The sequence below is a fragment of the Podarcis pityusensis genome, assembly GCF_964106645.2.
Source record: "Podarcis pityusensis genome assembly, chromosome: 2".
Lineage (NCBI taxonomy): Eukaryota > Metazoa > Chordata > Lepidosauria > Squamata > Lacertidae > Podarcis > Podarcis pityusensis.
The window spans coordinates 45,469,305-45,489,603 of NC_138029.1; the positions used below are offsets into that span (position 1 = coordinate 45,469,305).

The 20,299-nt window shown below is 37.2% G+C and overlaps 1 protein-coding gene across 7 annotated transcripts in view; it reads right to left on the reverse strand.

Annotated features, from left to right (window-relative positions):
• Positions 1-1,216: 1,216 nt before the first annotated feature.
• Positions 1,217-20,299, reverse strand: part of GABRB2 (gamma-aminobutyric acid type A receptor subunit beta2) — a 103,675-nt gene continuing 84,592 nt past the window's right edge. For 4 of the 7 annotated variants that reach the window (XM_080995260.1, XM_080995258.1, XM_080995259.1 and 1 more), the window contains exons 10-12: positions 17,250-17,360; positions 11,754-11,804; positions 1,217-7,698 (exon numbers count right to left, since the gene is read on the reverse strand). In XM_080995260.1, coding sequence (XP_080851386.1) covers positions 7,351-7,698; positions 11,754-11,804; positions 17,250-17,360 — 510 coding nt within the window. In that variant the 3' untranslated portion in view covers positions 1,217-7,350. The remainder of the gene's footprint in view (positions 7,699-11,753; positions 11,805-17,249; positions 17,361-20,299) is intronic. The other 3 variants (XM_080995262.1, XM_080995263.1, XM_080995264.1) reach the window with 3 other exon arrangements.

Genomic DNA, 20,299 nt, shown 5'->3' on the forward strand with positions numbered 1-20,299 from the left:
ACACAAAAGTGTATATAAAAACTCACCTCTGGGATCCCCACTCTTGTATGCTAACAGTGTTAGCATACAAATCCTACATATTTCTGTTCAGAAGTAAATCTTGCTGAGTGAAATAGGACTTAACTTTCAAGTGGGTATAGCTTTGCAGCCTGAAAAACTAAAACCAAAGCAGGGCTGTGCATTAGTAGGTGGCTTAGTGACCAGGGACTCTCACTGAATTCTGTGCAGCAAAACAAATAGGCTACAAATGGCAACAATATTGGGAGATAAATTGGGTTCATTGGGTACAGATTTAGCTCACATTCCAATAAAATTATTGGGAACACATCCTTTAATTTTTTTAATCCTTTAATTTTGCTTCCAGGGCATTTTGAGATGTATTTTCAACAAACATGGAAGATACTGCGCCAAACAGCTAGAAACTATTTTTTAAAAAGAAAAGAAAATTAATGGAGCCCTTGGATCACCTTGCAAAACTGTAGGTAGTTGACCAGTGTTCTGGAGGTACATGCATTAGACTTATTGCAGAAGTCTAATGCATGTACCTCCATCCTCATCCATGCACTGGTGTGGACGGTGCAAACCAGGGATACTGGCTCCAAATTGTGGCACAGACATAATTCTTTCTCACTGTTCATGGGCCCTTTTTTGCACTGAGATGGAGAAATGAACTTGTTTGGAAAAAATATGGGTTTGTTCCCACTGATAATAGTATAAGGTCAGTGGCAGAGAAATAGAGAGACAGATTAAGAGTGAATCAAATAATGAAATCCAAGCTTCAATTGTGCTCCAATTTAAGCTGTAAAAAAATCACCAATTGGAGACTATCCTCAAGGTTGTATATAGAGGAAATCCAGCAAGAGAAATATATGTAACTTGGCCTTTTACATATAGTCATATTGCTACCACAGGGGAGATTACCTTTATTGTAAACCATCTTGGAAGTAAATTAAGAAATTGTCCAGTAGCATCTTAGAGACCAATTAAGTTTGTTCTGGGTATAAGCTTTCATGCGCATGCACACTTCTTCAGATACAAAGTTGATCTGAAGAAGTGTGCATGTACATGAAAGCTTATACCCAGAAGAAACTTGGTCTCTAATTTTTGGGACAATTTTTAATTTTTATTTATTTATTTCAACCGCGTCAGACCTACCTGCACCTTGGAAATATTTTATATTGAAAGGAGAGGTATGAGTCAAGAATAAAATCAAATATTCTTTTACATTTTCTTTATTTATATTTTTTTTAGTTTAAGAATTACACACTAGCCAACATTATTATATATTTACATGCTGAAACTGGCTGTAGTAAGTTTAGATTCAAGAAAATATCTCTTATGTGCTACTCAATTTACAATCATCATTTGACTACCTCCATGATCCCAGAGGTTAGCAGTCCTTTTGAGAAAAACATGAAAATCTGATGCAATGATATCCACTAGTATTTTGCATTTTCTAGCCATTGGAAAATGTGCATTATGTGCATATTAGAAAGGCTACAAGGTCATTAGTAAGGCTGATGATTACTACATTATGAAGTAAATAGTACTAAGTAAAAAAAGAGAGAGAGAGAGAGAGAGAGAGAAGAACGGTGCAAAGACAGTACTAACAGAACCATTTAAACACCCATGCAAATTAAAATGTGAAAACTCAAAACATAGTCATCTTGATAGAATTTTTGGATGTTTTAAATGCCCGTGTTAACTAACTCAAACTGTACAATGAACCTTAAATATATTTCCGGGTGAAATTTTCTATAAATGGCATTAACAATGAAAACATATAAAATGCTGATAAACTTGAATTAGATAACTTTTAGAGATGTGTGAAGCATTAAGAAAATAATTTAAACTAACTCTCCAACTAATATCAAACTGCAGCTAAGGTTGCCACCATTTCAAAATAATAGTAATAACAAATTCATCATCAGAGCACTTACAGAAATAATTTGACGCATAAGGTATGTGTTGTATATAACCTGCAAAGATAACGAATTCCAATGTATCAATTAATTAAAATGGATAGAGATGCTATCTGTATAAGCTAAAATATGGTAGTGATTAATTAACATTCCATTTATTCCTCAAAAATTCAGACAAATGTTTCCTAGTGCATTTTGTTAAACTTTACCTTTGGTGTTAAGCAGTGTCTTGATAGTGTTCCCTTTAAATAAATTTCTAAAGTAAAGATTCTTTGGCATGGGGGGGCTGGAGTAGGGCTAGGTTGGTAAGGAAGAGACTACTATACACTGACAAATATGCCTTTCTGAAGACATTTACCTTCATGAAACAATGTCTAGAGGCCTGACCTTCATTTATACTCAAGGGGAATGACGCAAAGAGTATGTGGGGTTCTGATATGCACATGGAACTCTAAATGTGCACGACCCTGCTTTGGTGTTTGGTACGGAGGCACCAGGCCCATGGTAAATTCATTGGTAGAGGACGATCACACAGGCACAGTTCTTCTGTTCTAAGCCCACGTACTATAGCATGCATTGTCCGTCTGCATTGCCCATTGTGCAGACCGCTTGCCTTTTAATTCTCCCATAACTGGAAACAAGAGCTTTGCTCCTCTGTCATGATGGCAAAAAGCCACTATGTTCTAAAAGGTAGAGAATTTTTAAAGGAGCCCATCATAACACACAGGTCAGGTCTCCTCTCTCTACCCATAGGTATGCTCAGTCAACTACATGACCTCATGTTGCCTGGGGTCTACTTTATAGCATGCTGATTAGCCCAAGGGTTAACTCAGAGCTGCCCATTAAAATGGAGTTGTACCAGCCCTATTCTCTCAAGATCATAGCTTTAGTGCAAGTGAACATCAAAGCACATCTTTCTGTTGCTGTGTCTACAAAATTCGGCTATGGATCTCCAATCTTATAAGGAGCACTGCGCCAGCAGTTACTGCCCAGTCTCTTTAGTGTTGAGAAAGCTGAAATATCAATCACTCAATATGTGCAGGTATTTACGAGATGCTAATGCGGATAGGGCATGCGCACATGTACATCAGAGCCACTGGATGGGGTTGCTAACTGAAAACTCTCAGTCGCTTGATTTCTCTCTGCATTGTGTCAATGATCCAGCTAATGGTCTGTGCATTGACTGTTATAAAGTTGCACTTCCCACAGATTTGTGTATTAAAATTCTTTTCTGGAATCCAAGTCTTATGCAAAAGGGTGTTTAAATTATTCTGCTAGAGAACTGCAAATATTGTACTTGGTATTTTTAAAAAAATCACTGAACAATTACTGTTTCTATTGACTGCTCATTTACAGCTTATTTAAATATTTACATGATTTTAGGACACTAACCTAAATCATAAATAGAATCAGCTTTTTGCCTTACATTAAGTACAAATTAGAAGTTAAAAATGTTAAGAAATCTGATAATATTTACACATGTTCGGTTTTAATTATGATTGCTCACTTTGTATGTTCTATGTACAGATAGCAAAATGTTATGACCACTACTTTAAAAGTATTGTACCCTGGCCTTCCTTTTCGCTTTTTTCCATATAAATATTTTGTATTTTTTAAGCTCATTCTAGGTATTAGGACTTTTTTTTTTAAGTTACTAGTGGACAATGTTTTTATTTTAAAAAAAGAGAAGAAACAGGCAAGCAATGTGAGAGCTAGTCTACTTTGAGATGCTAGGAGGTACAGTACTATCATAATGTCAAACTGTGAAATGCTTCGTAAGAATTATATGCATTGATCTGCTGATATAGAAATGCCCAGTTACCCTGTATAGTAAGATTTTAATTACATTAATAATTTGCTTTCTCAAAAAAATATTCACATATCATTTGAATATAGAAAGAAAACTGTTATTAGCTTATTCCTTTAAAACACCTATGTAAGAGTCTAGCCCAAATCCAGACAACCACAAGAGCTACAGGAGGGAGGATGCTTGCCTGCATACCAAAAAAGAAAGAACGAAAGAAAGAAAGAAAAGAAAAGATAGGGCTCAGCAGCACTGTCTTAGTCTCAGCCCGGATCATCCACCAGGAAGGCAAGAGCAGGCAGTGCTTCCTTTTGACTCTGTGAGCCCTCTTCTCCTTTCCCATAACTGACTGGCAGTATAAGCATCTCACCCCCTTCAGTACAGATCATCTCTTAAGAGGGGGGCAGGAGCATCAAGACAGAGTCCATGTGACCTTTTGCTTACTCCTCATTCCTGTTTCCTTCTCACTGTGCGGATGTGATATAATGGGAGAAACCACGATCCCACAACTCTGCTGGGGTTACAAACAGTTTGATAGATCTTGGAATTTCACCTCCCCGCCCCCCAAATTCCTTTTGGCAACCTTCCTGCACCTCAATAAAGCAGATCTGTGGGCAGAAACCCATTTCCATGTGGGTCGCTCTCACTGGATTAGGATGTCTGTGTGCATATAGCACGTATATTACACGCACACACACACAGAGGAATATATATACACATATTGGCATACATGTCTATATATTCGTTGTTTGCTTGGATAATGTTTAGTGTTTTGTTTCGTTTGCTTACATTAACTTTGCTAACTATGAAATTGGAACACAGTTTCAGGTTTGCTTTTTGTTTGTTTTTTTAAAAAAACATTATTTCAGTTGCACTGTTAATGTACATATTACCTTAACTTAAATGGGCTTTGTTCCCCAGATATATCTATACTGTATATCTATCTATATATGCACTTACTCTCATGTTCTCTATGCATTGTGCTTTTGTGTCTGGCAGATTCTAAGTCCCATCCCACCCCCATATTAGAATATAAAAATTCTCAGATGTTTCCTTCAGTGCTATTATTCAAGACTTTTGTTTCCCCCTGGGGATGCTAACAGAAAATGTTCAGAATGACATTGCTTGGTTCTTTCTTCCCAGTCATTAAAACTGCAATAATATAGAAACATAACATTCCTTAGGCAAACACAAATATGCTGCATGATTCTTTTAGTTTGGAAAATGCATATTAGACTTACTAGCAGTCATATACAGAACATATTTACAGAGCATTGATTGCAAAGATATTGTTAAAACTGTGCCGTATTATATAGTAATTTTGCCATAAATTTCACAAAGATGAAGAGAAAACACCTTAATTGCTGGCTAGTATGCATCCTGAAACCTGAAAAGATGGAGTGATTATTATGTGGAAATATAGACCAAACAAAACTGTGAGAGAGTATATTTTAGCTCAATTCAAAGGTAACCATGTATTTAAGTTTGCTTTATGCAACAATATTATGGTCCCCCACTTTTTAAAAGCTCAATCTAGTCTGTACACCTGTACACAGTATTTAGAATTAATTAGCTCAGAAACAGGGTAGTCTGTCTATTCCTGGAAGCATCTTTTCCTTAATAACAAAAAGGACCTCATGGAGGTGATTGTTTACTTGCTTTGTTATCCCTGTGGGTAGAATTTCATCCTCTCATTGGCAAGGTCAGATAATATTATGGCTTGTACTATAAACTTCCAGATATCTTAAAGTGCAGTACTAGGAGCTGATTTTGTAGTTTTTATTATAGCTGACCTGTTGAACCAATGTGAGAAAAAAAGGTATTTTCTTTGAAGGCCTATAAATCCCGTGCATTAATTACAAGGCCAATATTTTTCACACTCCTTAAACTTCATTTCTTAAAATAATAATGGGTGTTTGTACAAAGAAAATGAAAATCAGAAGAAACCATGAATACAGCATAGCTCAACTGTCACAAAAGATGTCCTAAGCAAGGGTTGTTTAAAACATGACTAGTCCAGTTGTGGATGACATCAAAAGACAGATGATGCCCTGACTTGTGAAGTGTACTCAGCCCCAATGCACATGGAAAAACATGAGTCACGTGATCAGTATTTTTTACAAATACATCATGATGTTCGAAATTCTCAACAATCATGTATGAACACTGGGTGCTCAGTTACCCCAGTTTTAAAATTCTTTACAGAGGAAATGCTCAAACACTCATAGTGCTACTATAAAGTCAAGTGGAGAAGATACACCAATAAATAAACTCTGCAGAACTGACTGGAAGATTCAACAATACTTAGTGGATTTAACTTTTTGCCTTTATTTTGTCCCACCATTTCAGGAATGGGGACCATATAATAGTATGAATTACTTGAAGGAAAACGGGGGCATTTCTATTGTTCATGATTTTGAGAAAAATAATTCAGCCTCTTCCACCAGAAGATGCTGGAGAATCCAGCTATTTAAAATAAATATTCCCCCCCCCCCCAGTACTCCCTTAAGTATTGCGTCTAAAAAGAAACACTTCTCAAACTGAATGCAATGGAACTGGGTGAGGAAAATAACCCAACTCTTGTAAGTTTATAAGCTGTCTGTCTTTTAAAATATATATTGTTTAAACAGCAGACGTGATTCTATTCCATCTATTTGATGTGGAAATGAGATACAAATCAAAACAGCAACTGAGAATCCGTAAGAGAGGTTTATACTAACAAGCAAACTGACACCAATTATTTGTATAGTCTTTACCTGTCCCTTACATTTGGAAACATTTGCCACTGTTTTCTCTCTTCCACAGGGAAGGACTGAGCACCGAGAGAAAGCCACCTATGAAGTCACTTGCTGGCCTACTTACATTTGGCACTTTACACTTTAGACATTATGCTTCATGGCACACTGTAGCACATAGTTGGGAATCTCTCAAACAACTCTAAGGGTCATTGTCACACAGCACGGTAACCACAGTGCTGCATTAACTCTTTGCAATTTATCTTCCAAATGAAATGCTTTCAAGTTTCATGAAAACTCCTCACTCACCCAAAACTTCCCTTCTCTACATCAGTAACATCATCTATTTGGGAAACCTCTGATACTCATTCCGCATGGTATGACGGTAGGCACTACTTAATTTCAAGTTAATGCATTTGACAGGTAACACAGGAAGATGGTTTGGATTGCAACTATAACACTTCTCTCCATCCAGGTAATGTTGTGTATGCTCCAGATGTGAAGAGAGGCATGAGATACATTGCTCTTTGAACTCAAACCTATTTTCTTGCTTCCTCTTTCTGTGCTTAAACTTATGAGTGCTAAAAGGAGGGTGGAAACAACAGAATGAGGAAGTTTCAAATTCTGCCTCCAAATATCAAATGCTATTATATATTTAAAGGTCATGTTGTATACATTTGTACTGTAACTTAAATATTTCACAATTTTGCAAAGAAAACCCAAACATTACAAAACAGATTATAGAGTGGGCCAGCAACTAAGGTGTTTTAAAATAACTTTTTGTCCTGAATAGGTTTTTGTTTTTGTTTTCCCTAAGTCCCACATTTGGCTGTACAACCGATTTTGAAGAGAAATCCAGTTCTTGATAGCTGTGTGGCTTTATTTTGTTTTAGTTCACATAGTAAAGCCAATAGACAATATTGAAGAAGGAGAAAACAACAGGGAAGAATATGCGTGACCATCGATCTATGGCATTTACATCAGTCAAGTCAGGGATGGTAATTTTCAACTGAGAAGCACGTCTCCTTAGCCGGCTTTTCTTTTGTGCCACGTGCCGTTCCAGCGCATTGCGGCCAAAGCTGTGTCTTGGTAAGCCAGCCTTCCGGTACTGAATACTTGAGGTATCATAGGCCAGCATAGTGCTTCTGGGGTCCCCAAGGCCTATAACAGCTTCAGAGGCAGCCATCTCATTTTTTATTTCAAGCGTGCTCAACAAAATGTTTTCATGTGGATCCATCTGGAAAACACAAGAGGTTGTCTTAGAGTGTGTAACGAAACGTCAGACTCAGCCAATCATCAAGCAGGCAAGACCCAAGAAGTCCAACTCAATGTTGGCCTACGGAAGTATGCAACTTAAAGTGGCATACATACATTTACTTGTGGGTCCTGTATTTTGAAAGCACAGGCAAATACATTGTATGGCACTGTTAGTAGCCACATGTTTGTCTGGCAGATATCTCGGAAACTTGCGGCACTGCCACTATGCGTTTGCATGAAGTGCTGCACTTTGCTGGCCCAAAAGTTCTGTTCTGACAAGACTTCTCAGCATTTACAATTAGAATGAGCTCAAAAGAATGATGCAGCGATGAGATACATCAGGTATAACTTCTGCACTTCATCACAGGCCTTCTGTTTGGATGCAGTGTGAAATCCATTGGAACAATTTTGGAACTCTCATATCACTAGAGTTCAAAATGCATATTTTGATATAAAGATTAGATTCTGTGTTTAGAGAGAAAGCTGATGAGCTGCTTTACACCTGCGCTAGGACCTCTTTCAAGTTGCAATGCCCAGGATAACAGTGTTCAATTCATCGTGGAACATCTCATCAGAACAGAAGGCTGGCCATGGCATTAGGCTGTACTTCAGAGGCAAGTCTAACCAGGCATTCATTTCAGAGTATAATCACATTAAATCTCAGCACTGGTTTTGAAGTGTTATTAGTAACTTTTTAAAATGTGAGATTATATAGTATACTGTAATAAAAAATAATAATGCCATGTTGTTTCTGGCATTAACTGTACAAAGGGAAAGTGGCAGAGCTCTCTGTTACTCTGAGGTAAATCTGTCACTATCTGCAATTTTTTCCTCAAAAAAGTTGCCATTTTGCTTGGCAGGAGATAAGTACCAATCCTTAATTTTAATAGCTGTTATAAACCAGTTTTCTTATCAGACAATTAAATTTAAATTGATGCTGAATATTATGTTAACACATTTTATAGCAATTCAGTAAATTCTTTACATTTTCATTTGAAAAGTGATGTGTTTTATTGGGCTGACTTCTAATGGTGGACAGATTCCATTTTCATTACATGAACATATGTATAAATAGTTCAGAATAAACTGCATTTTTCTACTCTTTCACTCTAGCAATTCCTTACATGATTGTGAACTCAAATGTGTCTGCAGGATTCTCGCCCCATTTCCCAGGTCCTCACTCACTTGCATTTCAGCAATAGTTCTACTTCAAAAGTGCAGGCCCTCTGTTAATTTCTGCTGCTAGAGGGCTTGGAGAATTTTAATTCTCGTTTGACAGTATGTATGAAAATTTTCTATGGAGAATATTTATGGCAAGGTTTTCTCAAACTTTGTTTCTTATCAAATCTTGCCTTCATTTTTTATTCTTCCAAGCATAAACTAATGGAAAATGAAGACAACTAGATAGGTTTAGGTGGGATATAATACACACAAACAATGATATTCTGAAACCGCTAAAGAGAGCCACACATTTAAAGTAGTCTTCCACGACTGCCATTTGCTAGATCAGGAGCTGTGGGTGGGCATAAATCAAATGCGCATCTGAGTCTGGATGCTGTATGTCAACACTGCTTTACTTTCAAGGTCCATTTATTGATAAGAAATAAATAAATAACATTGCCAGCATGCAAATTTGATTCACGTGCGTTTAGGGAGGAGGCCATACTTTCAACCCCATCCCCACTGTTGCCTGTTCTTCCTGCAATAATTGTCTGTGCTGCATGCTGTTTTCTGCAGAAAAATTCAAATGTGCACACAGCTACTTGAGTACACAGGTTATGTGTGATAGGCACACTACAGGTGAGTACGTGCTCACACATTTGCATTTGTCTGCTAACAACTACAGACAACGGGGACAATATGGATGTACACATGAGTAATGAGTAGTTTGAAAAGCCAAAGTTTTACATATTTATGGGGTTATAGATTATCAGTGAGGATTTATTATTATATTATTATTATTATTATTATTATTATTATTATTATTATTATATTTAACTGATTTAACTCATTAAATGTTTATCATGATATTATATCGAAAAGTTGTTTTAAATCAAGGATTCTGAAGTAAGCTGAGTATGTTAAATTTGAAGTTGTGCTGCTAAACCCATGTGGGACTTTGCTTCTTAATTTATGAACATTTAGGTTTCAACAGATCAAGGTGTAATTTAGTCAAAGTGATCCAATTTTGCTTTCCTATTAAAATCATGCGGAGTCGGGTATTGTTTGAAACCCCATATAATTTCTTTTTGAATATCTGGAATGAAATTGTAATTCAAAATCTGTTCCACTGTCACAAAATATGCCTGTTGCATAGGATATGTCTGAGCTGGAAAACATTTACGGTCTAGCCTGTAACAAAAGCAACTTAATTCTGATCAGAATGCCTGGAGTAGGTTCTCTACCACTTCCCATCGAAACAAACAGCACATTATTTCTGCAGTCTCATAACAAACATTTATGTATGTATAAGCATAGCCATTTCATTTTACAAGACATTATTACTACCCCGTCACTGAATTTTGAAGTCAGCCAGCCAATCCCAAACAGGAGTAAACAGGCAGGGGTGAATATTCCGGGGCCCCCACAGTGGATAATTGCATATTTCAACATGTATTTCATGGCATCAAGCTTTATTAAAGAATTCACCATTTTGCAAACAGTAAATTCTTTATAAAGTTGTTTTTTTAAAAAATCATTTTAAAGAGAAGGAAGTTAGTCTTGTGACACAAAAACTGCAAAACAAATACGGCATTTTCAATTACATCCAAGGTTAAAGAACAGGAGCACTGGTTAATCTGAACAGCTATACTGGGGGTGGTGGGTAGGTTGGATGGGGTGAGTCACACAAGCAGGGTAGCAAAGCTATTTTAAAGTTTCATTTTCCATTTCCAGTCAGAGTCCAGACCTCAGGAGTTAAGCCAGTCTTCAGCCTTCTACACACTTCAGGTAAAATGGAACTGTGCACTTGGCCAGAGATAAATTTGCTTGAATGTAAAATAGGGGTTGGTGTATTCTGACAAGGTAACTTTACAGAATATTGAGGGTATGAAACACTGAGTAAAAAAGTGCCTGGTAATAAATATAAATCAAATTCTCAAATGGCCAGCTTTGGAGTCTTCTATGGCTGCTGCGGAGATGCGATTAACGGTTGCTGCAATGTGAATAACTTGTCACACACCCAAAGAATTTAGGAGAAAAACAGCATATAAGCAATTTAGTATTACTCTTTTTTTCTTGTCATATGTTTTTCTGCTGTTATCAGACACTTGTCTGATAACACCACAGTTTGAGAAGGCTGGAGGTCTCTACACCTTTTCCAAAGAGACATTGGAAATTACTACATAGCCGTAAATTAGTAATGGATGAACCTCCCAATTGATTTACTGTATAGCAGTTAGAAAGTGATTGCACATGTCTTCAAGCTTTTCCTCGTTGGAAATTGGTCTACCTTTCATTTCCGAAACAGGAAATGCACAAGGTTACGATAAAGGATAAAAGGATGAAAAGTAAATTGAGCTGATTTTTGGATCTGAAGTTTTAGGAAGGCAACTGAGAGCACCATTGCAATACAGCAGGTTCACCCATCCCTAATGAAAATGTATGCTTATAACTATATAGAAGCTTACAATACAACAGTGAAACACATTAATTCTGCAGGGCGCCTTTTATCCAGACGGATCCCAAAGCGCTTTACAGATTTTTAGAAAGCGACATCACTTCACCAACAAGTGCAATCACCTCTCAGGCGAAATGGGGTGGCTATCTAACATCGCCAAACAACGCATTGTATTTTAGTACAGGAAATGAAGAATGCTGTAGCCAATTAAAACTATGCAGTGGGTGGGTGAGTGGTGGGAATGGTTCAGAAGGTAGAAGACAACTTAGAATACAACTAAAACTTGGACAGGATCCTGGCATTAAGATGCTAGTTCTTGCAAAAAGTGCCGTGGGATCTTTAATTGACCACTAATGGTCCAAGATCTCACTAGTAAGTCTCTAAGGATAGAATCATTAGAAAACAATAAAATATACCTTTGTTGAATACATTTCTGGACAATGATATGTGCCAATTATTCTTCTGTCCTGTAAGTTAATAAAATCAAGACCGGTTTCCATAGAGAAAAGGCAGCTGTTAGCTTTCATTAAAAATTAATGTACTATAGGCTATTATCATAAACGATGCACTTTAATTAAAAGCACAGGGCAATCTGAGCCAACAATCAGCAGAAGTATATCCTTGGTTTAGAGGTGCTGTTGTTGTCTTGGCCCTGACAATGTAGACAACACAAATTTGTAATGGAAATGTACAGCCCCCGCACACACAAAAACCTGGTCATTTTTGACCAAGAAAGGAACGATGACATGTAAACATTAGTTAGGAGAGAGGGGAACAACATGGGGATTTAAAAGGTGGTAGGGGGAAGGAAGTCTGGGTGCTGATATGGTTCTTCAGCCACATAACGGGATTCTTGATAGGGCAAGACAGACTTTATGTATAAAAAACATCCACAGGGCAGGGAAAATAGGTAAACATGTGAAAGGGGGACAAGTAACAAAAACAGAAGATGAATAGTGCAAAATATTAACTTGAACATAATAATCATGGAGGTATCAAACAATCACTTTAAATGATAACATGATTAAGTGATAAAAATAGAATTCACTGTTGGGCCTAAAATCAGCTTGCAAAATGTAGACCACAGAGCATGGGACATTGCTGACCCTCCCAGCTCAAATAGCAGATAGACCTACATGGCAGGTGATTCCCAATATCTAGAAACTCCAAAATGATGGCTCTCTATAGGTGTTGACTCTTTAATATCAGCAGCACACAAATCTAACAAATTATTCAGGTATAAAATAATTATAACTATATAATAAAGTGACAGTTTTTATTTAGTGGTTACATTAGTAGCTTTCTTGCTTTAAAAAAACAGCTTTATTCTTGTACTTCTGTAGTGCACATTTATTATTTACTATCAAACATGCATCAAACTGACACAGTAAAGCATTCAGCCCTTCAATTCCATTGCCTGCAAGCAACTCACTTTTAAAACATGGACAAACAAAGCTGTCAATACAGTCATACTTTTTTGATTATTATCTCTGATTCTGAAATCAAATGAAACAAAGAAAACAATGTGTGAGAGCACTAATGCAACATTGTCAAAGTTGGCCCAATTATTGGATGGATTGTCTTATCCATTCAGCATTCCACCCCTAACAAAGCCCTTCAGTAAAAGATCTGACTGATTATTTCAAATCAGTATGTCTTCCTTACTGTCCTCCGCTCTACTCTTCTTTTCCATGTCTGCCCTTCCCTTTTCTCAATTTATTTAAGACTGCTCCTTCTGTCAAAACCTTCTGCTTTCCTTTCCCTGCTACCTTCTCAATTCCGGTAAAGAAAAGGAATTGAGAAGGTTTAGCCTGTGCTGGACATGGATTGCTCAGTCAATGGCAGTCAGAGAACCTTAGGATCAAAGCAGTTCAGTCAAGGGCAGCAAATGACTCTTTAGTTTGCTTGCCTTGTTGTTCTACAACAGTCAGTCCTTCCAGTCAGCTACTCTACAGCTATCACAACAATATACCGTAGATTACCGGGCCTCTAATCTTGTGCACTTGACCCATTTTAAGATTAATAATTTTTCTGAGAAATTGTTTCATCGATGTACAATTTACTATATAATTTTAACAACAACTGAAATAAAGCTGTCTGAAATTAGATCTGCGTTTACAAATGTGCACCAATAGGTGTGTGTAATTGCAACCCACTATTTGCCCCAATGATACCACTGCTTCTGTCGAAGCATTATGCAGTTGTACTTTTCTACACTGTCTGAACTGCTACATTTGAACATTCTATTTGTGATAGCTGTATCAAAATGTATTCTCTATAAAAAGATCTTGAACAACAACAACAAAAAAGTACTTTCTGAGAATTTTTCTGTCATGGCGAAAGCTAATTATTTAGCTCTCTGAAAGAATTGGAAGGCAGGCTTTCAGATTATGTAAGATAACTGATGTATCTTAAACAAGCAGAAGCTGGATACACACTGTCCTTGTGCAAATTAAAGATGGCATTCTGAGATTGTTACTATGGACAGAGAGCTTTACACAGCTGACTTGACCTTTTTTCTGATGTCACCAGGAATAGCACTACAGACTGTATGTAGAAGCTACCTTGTGACCTTTTCTGTAAGAGGCCACAGGCAAAGTCTGCTGCCACCACTGCCTCACATTACCTTCAAAGCAAATTCTTACATAATGCTAATGGAGAGATGGAAAACAATGGCGTGTACACTGCTGGTTTATAGAAAATTCTTACACAACAGCAATGCATAGTTATAAATAGTTGCTTTTAGGCACTTTCTTTAAAAAAAACCAACGAATTCAATGTGAAAAATATGGATCAAAGTAGTCATTTATTGCAGACTGTTTTAATTTTGGCAACTCTCTAAACCTGCGAAGTATGCAGTATAGATTTTGACCACGTTCAAAACCAGAGCTGGCTAACCTATAGCCCTGCAGATATTGTTGGACTACAATGCCCATTATCCCTGACTGTTTCCCATGCTTGTTGAAGCTGATAGGAGCTGGAGTCTAACAGCATCTAGAGGGTTACAGGTTTTTCATCCCTGTTTTGAGCTGTAGCTTAACCATAAATATTTACATGGTGGAAAGTCATGTATACTTAAGCATATCAAAGCTTCATGATATCCTAAACAGTAGGAATAACTCAAGATAAAGGCAAACACTTAGCAGGATTCAACTAATGAGTGCTATCAGCAGGAACTCTGTGCAAGGAATTCCTCTAGCACAATGGGGTCCCCCCCCTCCAAATGGATGTCCCCGGGAATTGGCTCTGGGGGGGTTTACTTTCCCAATACTCAATTTTTAAAGGCACTGGGATGTCAGAGGAAATGGAATTTCCTTTACGAATTCCCCATCCCTGTCATTCACAGTTTGCCACCTGACACTGATATAGCATCATCATACAAATACATCTGCATTTGTTGCACTTTTTCATTGGCATATTTATGGAAACTGTAATGAGCGGACCAGCTCTATGCTACATTTATTTCAAATTCATTTGAATTTTTGGTTGTCATCATGGGAGTGCAAAAGGGATGCAAACTTGATAGGTAGCTAGAGGTTTAGTACTGAGCAGAACTGGTTCTATCTCCTTTGTGGCTACGAAATAGGTAGCCTTTATACTGCAATTATCTTTCCACTTTCTCGTGGACCTACGAAACTACTGAATGACACTGACAGCTGAAATGGGAGCCAAGAGCAACACAAAAAAGGTCTCCCACCATGTTCTTCAATCCTACCTTCACTAGCAAACTAAAACACAATGCTGGCTAAAGTCCCTCAGGCTTGCTCTTTCTTAATTATGCCCCTCTCCCACCTCTTATTCTGGCTAGGGAAATTTAACAAAATGACCTGGAACTGGTTGTCTGAGATGGAGACACTTCTCAAACAACATAGAAATACAAAAAGAGAACACATAATACTAAATAAAAACACAAACAAACTGATAACCCTCCCCCCCTCAAAAACATTTAAAAGGACATATACAGTGGTACCTCGGTTTACGAACTTAATCCATTCAGGAAGTCCGTTCTTAAACTGAAACTGTTCTTAAACTGAGGTGTGCTTTCCCTAATGAAGCTTCGCTCTGCAAGTGCCCTTCCACCATTCGGATTCCGTTCTTAGACCGAGGTAAAGTTCGCAAACCGGGACACTACTTCCGGTTTTGCAGAGTTCATAAACCGAATCATTCGTAAGCAGGACTGTTCTTAAACTGAGGTACCATTGTAATGTTAATCAGCCAAAGGCCTGGTTAAAGAGAAACTGGCGCCTAGCACCTAAAGATATGTAATGAAGGCACCAGGTCAGCCTTAGTTGGTTGTTTCTGAGACAATGAACAGGCTTCCAAGTTTTCAAGCATGCTGTCCGTAGATATGTGACATAATACAGAGACTACTGAGCCAAAGTTTATCATTATATGCAGAGTACTCTTAAATCACAGCCAACATGTCCACATAATATACCTTATCTAAAAGTGCAGATGCTGGCCACATCAGTTCAGACTATATTTTGAAGTGGGGTTTGCCTCATAGAATCAATAATGGAAGTTTTATTAACATATATTGAAATGATTTAATTGTCAAAGGAAGTGATTTCTATATGAACGCTTCTACAAAATAGCAGATCCTATTTGTGTATTATTGGACAATGATATTGTGGGATAAAAGTTTAGACAAGAAAAAATGTGTTTATAAGTGAATAGACTTGAAAAACAAATAAATCTCAGGCAGTAAACTAAAAAGAAGTTTGCTAGTAGCAAAGGCAGTTGAACTTTTTCAACTTTTGCAACCAGAAAGAACATGTGCAAATCTGTACAATTCTGTAAAAGAACTGAATCTTGGCACAGAATTCTAGGCTCCCTTCTTCTACTAAACGCTGCTTAGTAAAAATCCTTCATTCTCACGTAAATACTGTTGCTTACTAGCTTGTTATAAATTACTACTGCTGTTATTACTGTTGCATCTTCATATAAGATAATAAGAGCATGCAAGGTGCATCAAACAGGTTAGAGCAGTAGCAAGAGAGAAGAGATCCCAAAAGAGGAAGCAAGGGAAGCTCAGAATGTTAAATCTCATATAGGCATAAGCCCCAAAGAAGCTATCCAGAAAAAATTGCAGTGCTAAGAAGTTATTGATAAATGATTTACATACTCTGCATGGAAAATGAAGAGAAAAAAATTGCTCACTGAAGGAAACAGAGTTGCACAATACCTGGAACAAAGCAAATCCAAGATGGTATGATATCCAAGCAGTGTGAAAAGTTTTATGGATTAAGATTTCTAGTTGGCTTTAAGTATGAATGTATATATATATATATATATATATATTAAAAATAGCTAGTAAGCCACAAATGGAAGAACAAAGCTCATTGGGAAATAGATTACACAAAACAAGTAACTGCTTACACACACATATATACACATACACAGAGAGTCTCATAGAAATAAAAGACAAACTGAAATGCATCCAAAAAGAAACTTTTCAACTTTCAGGCACTCCTCAATGAATCTGTGAAAAACTAATGAAGACTAAAATAATCTAGAAGGAGCCATAGTTCCTCCTAAAATTAGGAATAAGTTAAAATCGTGACTCCATACTAGAACCTTAGCAGTCAACTCCATAATAATAAAACAAATGGAGTATGGCTATATTCACAAAGGGCTAGATCAACATGGTTTAAAGCTAAACCTACTGAATTAATTCATAAATTGTCATTGCAACATAGATTATTTATATAAAAATTCTTTTGTTGCTTTTCTACTAAAAGAATTCAAAGTGACTTACAATGTAATGGATGATGAGAAAACAGTGGATATTTTATCTGGGTTTTAGTAAAGCATTTCATACAGCACTATACAATAACTTATGGTTAGAAAGCCAACATAAGATGTCTTGGACAATTAGTACAATCAAATGGATCAAAAACTGGCTATCTAACCGTATTAAGAGAGTAATCGTAACTGGCAGTCCATCTAGATGGGGAGAGATTTCCAGTGGGATCCAGGGATCGCAATTCGGTCCCATTTTGTTTTATATCTTTATAAAAGATCTGGAAGACAAAGTAGAGAATATGCTAAATAAGTCTTTTGGCTTCTACTAATTAGGGAATGGTGAGCAGAGCTAGAACTAACATAGTAGTTGTAAAATAACTCTAAATACTTCTTTGAAATTGGATGATAGATTTACAGACCATATTCTAAATTAAATGTGAGACAGAAGATAACAGAACACATGGGAGCTTCACAGAAGAAAACAATAGTAGGCTTTGCTAGTCATGTCTGTGTCAAATATCCAAAATGATTTGAGCCTTTTGGACTCAAATACGTCATATCTCTTAAAAAGCCAAAGACATTGTCACATGGAATGGCAGAAGAGGAAACGATCTCACATGGAGGTAAATTATAAGAGCTAAGTGGATAGAGAGCTTGATGAAAGTAAAGAGAATAAGGAATAACATGACAGTCAACTGCAGGAGATTCAGTCAGAAGTAGAGGTGTAAGTGCAATTAAAGCCATTAAAACCAATTGATCTGACAAAACAAGCATTATGGTAATCTTGACACTATCTTCCCAGGCTGAATGTGTGGTGTCAGCACTGAACAAATTACACATTTAGAACATAACAGAAAGGGAATTCATGGAAAATCAATGGAAGAGGGGCTTCAATGGAGCTGAAGCAGCTTTGGATCAAGATTTAATGCGTAAAATATAATATAATTGATCTATGAATGCATGTTTTCTTGGTAAATGGCTGTGAAATCACCATATGGGCAAACCCTTATGTTTCTTTTGCTAGCAAAACTGAATTAAAGGAAGAATTGAGATGCAGAGTCAAATATATAAACACAAAGTTCACATACTTATAGCATGGATACCCAAAAAAGAAAAGAAAAAAAAGGAGATACTTGGTAAGAACAGAATGTGAATGTGAAACAGAACAAACAGGTTTCACAGTATATTTGATTCATGGGCAAACCTTTGAGCCCTAAACTCCACCCTGGAATGCTAAAAACCTGACAATGGCACTTGGGTAAACATCAAGCAGCTGCATTCAGGACAATAGACAAGAAGTAGAAAGGTGTTACCACTAAGCATGTCTGAGGGCTGTCAATTACTAGGACAGGAGCAACAGGACACATTCTATTAGATTTTGCTTCTGTGCTGGCAATCATTATGTTGAGTAGATTGCTTTCTGTTTTTTGTCCGGAGCTGGAACTTTAGGGACTGACTGTGGTTATAAAAATTAAATAACAAAAATATTTTGGGAGACACTGTTGAGAGGATCCACAGCATCAATTCAGATAGGCTTATCTGGAATGGTATTAGGCCAAAACTTGACTGTTTTTGCAATTTATTCTGTGTCGAGTTAAGGGCTTCTTGTCTGCCTGTGAATTTGGTCTGCTTTTTTAGCAGTTGTCTTTTAGATTTTATCAGTTTAATGGGTTATAATTTACTTCTGGTATTTTTTTTGGTGTTGTTATTATACAGCACCCTGGGATTCATTGGTATGGAAGGTGAATTAGAAACATTAGCAATAAAGTAATTAATAAAACCTGAGACTGATACCCTTCTTTATAATTTGTAAAAGCTTGAGAAACACCCCTTTGGCATGCACAATTCTTGTCCTCTCCTATTTGATTTCCTCTTCCTTTTCCTTTGTCTATAGCTTCCATGGCAACCATGGTTACACTTGAAACTGATATTTGAAACCATAAATCAGGCATTCTAGCTGCACCCCCATCCTCATGGTTGCTGCCCTATTTGTGATGGCAGTGGGGAAGTCTCCTGTACTCATGGAGGCTTCTGAACATTTTAAAAACCACAAAACATGAGGGTTCCAAAACCTCCACAGATACAGGTCTCCCTGATGCAGACAGCCACTGAGGAACATTTAGAGGACGACGATGAGGAGGATGAACAGGCAGAACTAGTATGCTTGTGGACATTGTTCCCTCCTTACATGTTGACTTAAGCCCTATTCACTATAGTGCTGTTTACAGTACTGAAAAGAGAAGGGTTGGGAGAATTCAGGCCAGATGGAGAAGATAGATCAGGTGGGCCCTTCAGGATTTAGGGAAATTTATACTTGCACCAAGCTACACACAAAGGTTGTTGAAAGAATAAATGAAGCTATGCTGCTGTTGTTTCCAAGAAGGGTTTTCTGAAGAGTGAGAATTGTGACCCCTTAGAAAATAAGAAATGTTGCAAGTTACCTTTTATGAAACATCAGACAACTAATAGCACCACAAAACTGATACTTTGATTAAAAAAATCACAACAGTTTTGTCATGCCCTATGATACACTGGAGGAACACTTGGTTGTATCTAAAATGTTGGTTCATCTCTGGAGATAAAGTTCTGAAACCATTTTCCTTTGGCACCTGAAACTTCACACTGGCTTCCATTGGCCTCTGGAAGCAGTGACAAGTAGGCACCGATGTTCAAAGATCCTCAGTGGCTCCCAGTTTGTTTACAGGCTCAATTCAAAATACTGGTCTTGGTCATTAAAAACCCTAAGCCTGATACCTGTATATTTCAAAGTTCCACCTTCTACAATGGTAACTAAACAATTGGTTCAGATCTTCCCTAGAAGCCCTCCTCTGAGTGCCCCTGCAAGAGGCCAATGAAGAGATGGCCTTCTCTGTCACAGCACTCAAATTGTGGAACTGCTGCCCTACATATGCTCATTTCACACCATCCATGTTTTTATTTTGTGTGGTCTGCTCTGTGTTCTTGAACTTTGACAGCCCTATTCTCTTTTTATACATCATCTTCTGTTATTATTTATTTATGCTTCTATCTTCATTGGATATCTTGTTGTACTATAATTCACCCCAAGTCTAATTTACAAAAGGTAGAAATATATTAAATAAGCAAGTAAGTAATATCCATCAGCCACAGTCTAAAAGGAGACAGTCTAGGCACAGAGAAAGGAACCATGTATGGAAATGGAGTTCCCTTCCCTCTTCTTTGGAAAGTTGATACATAT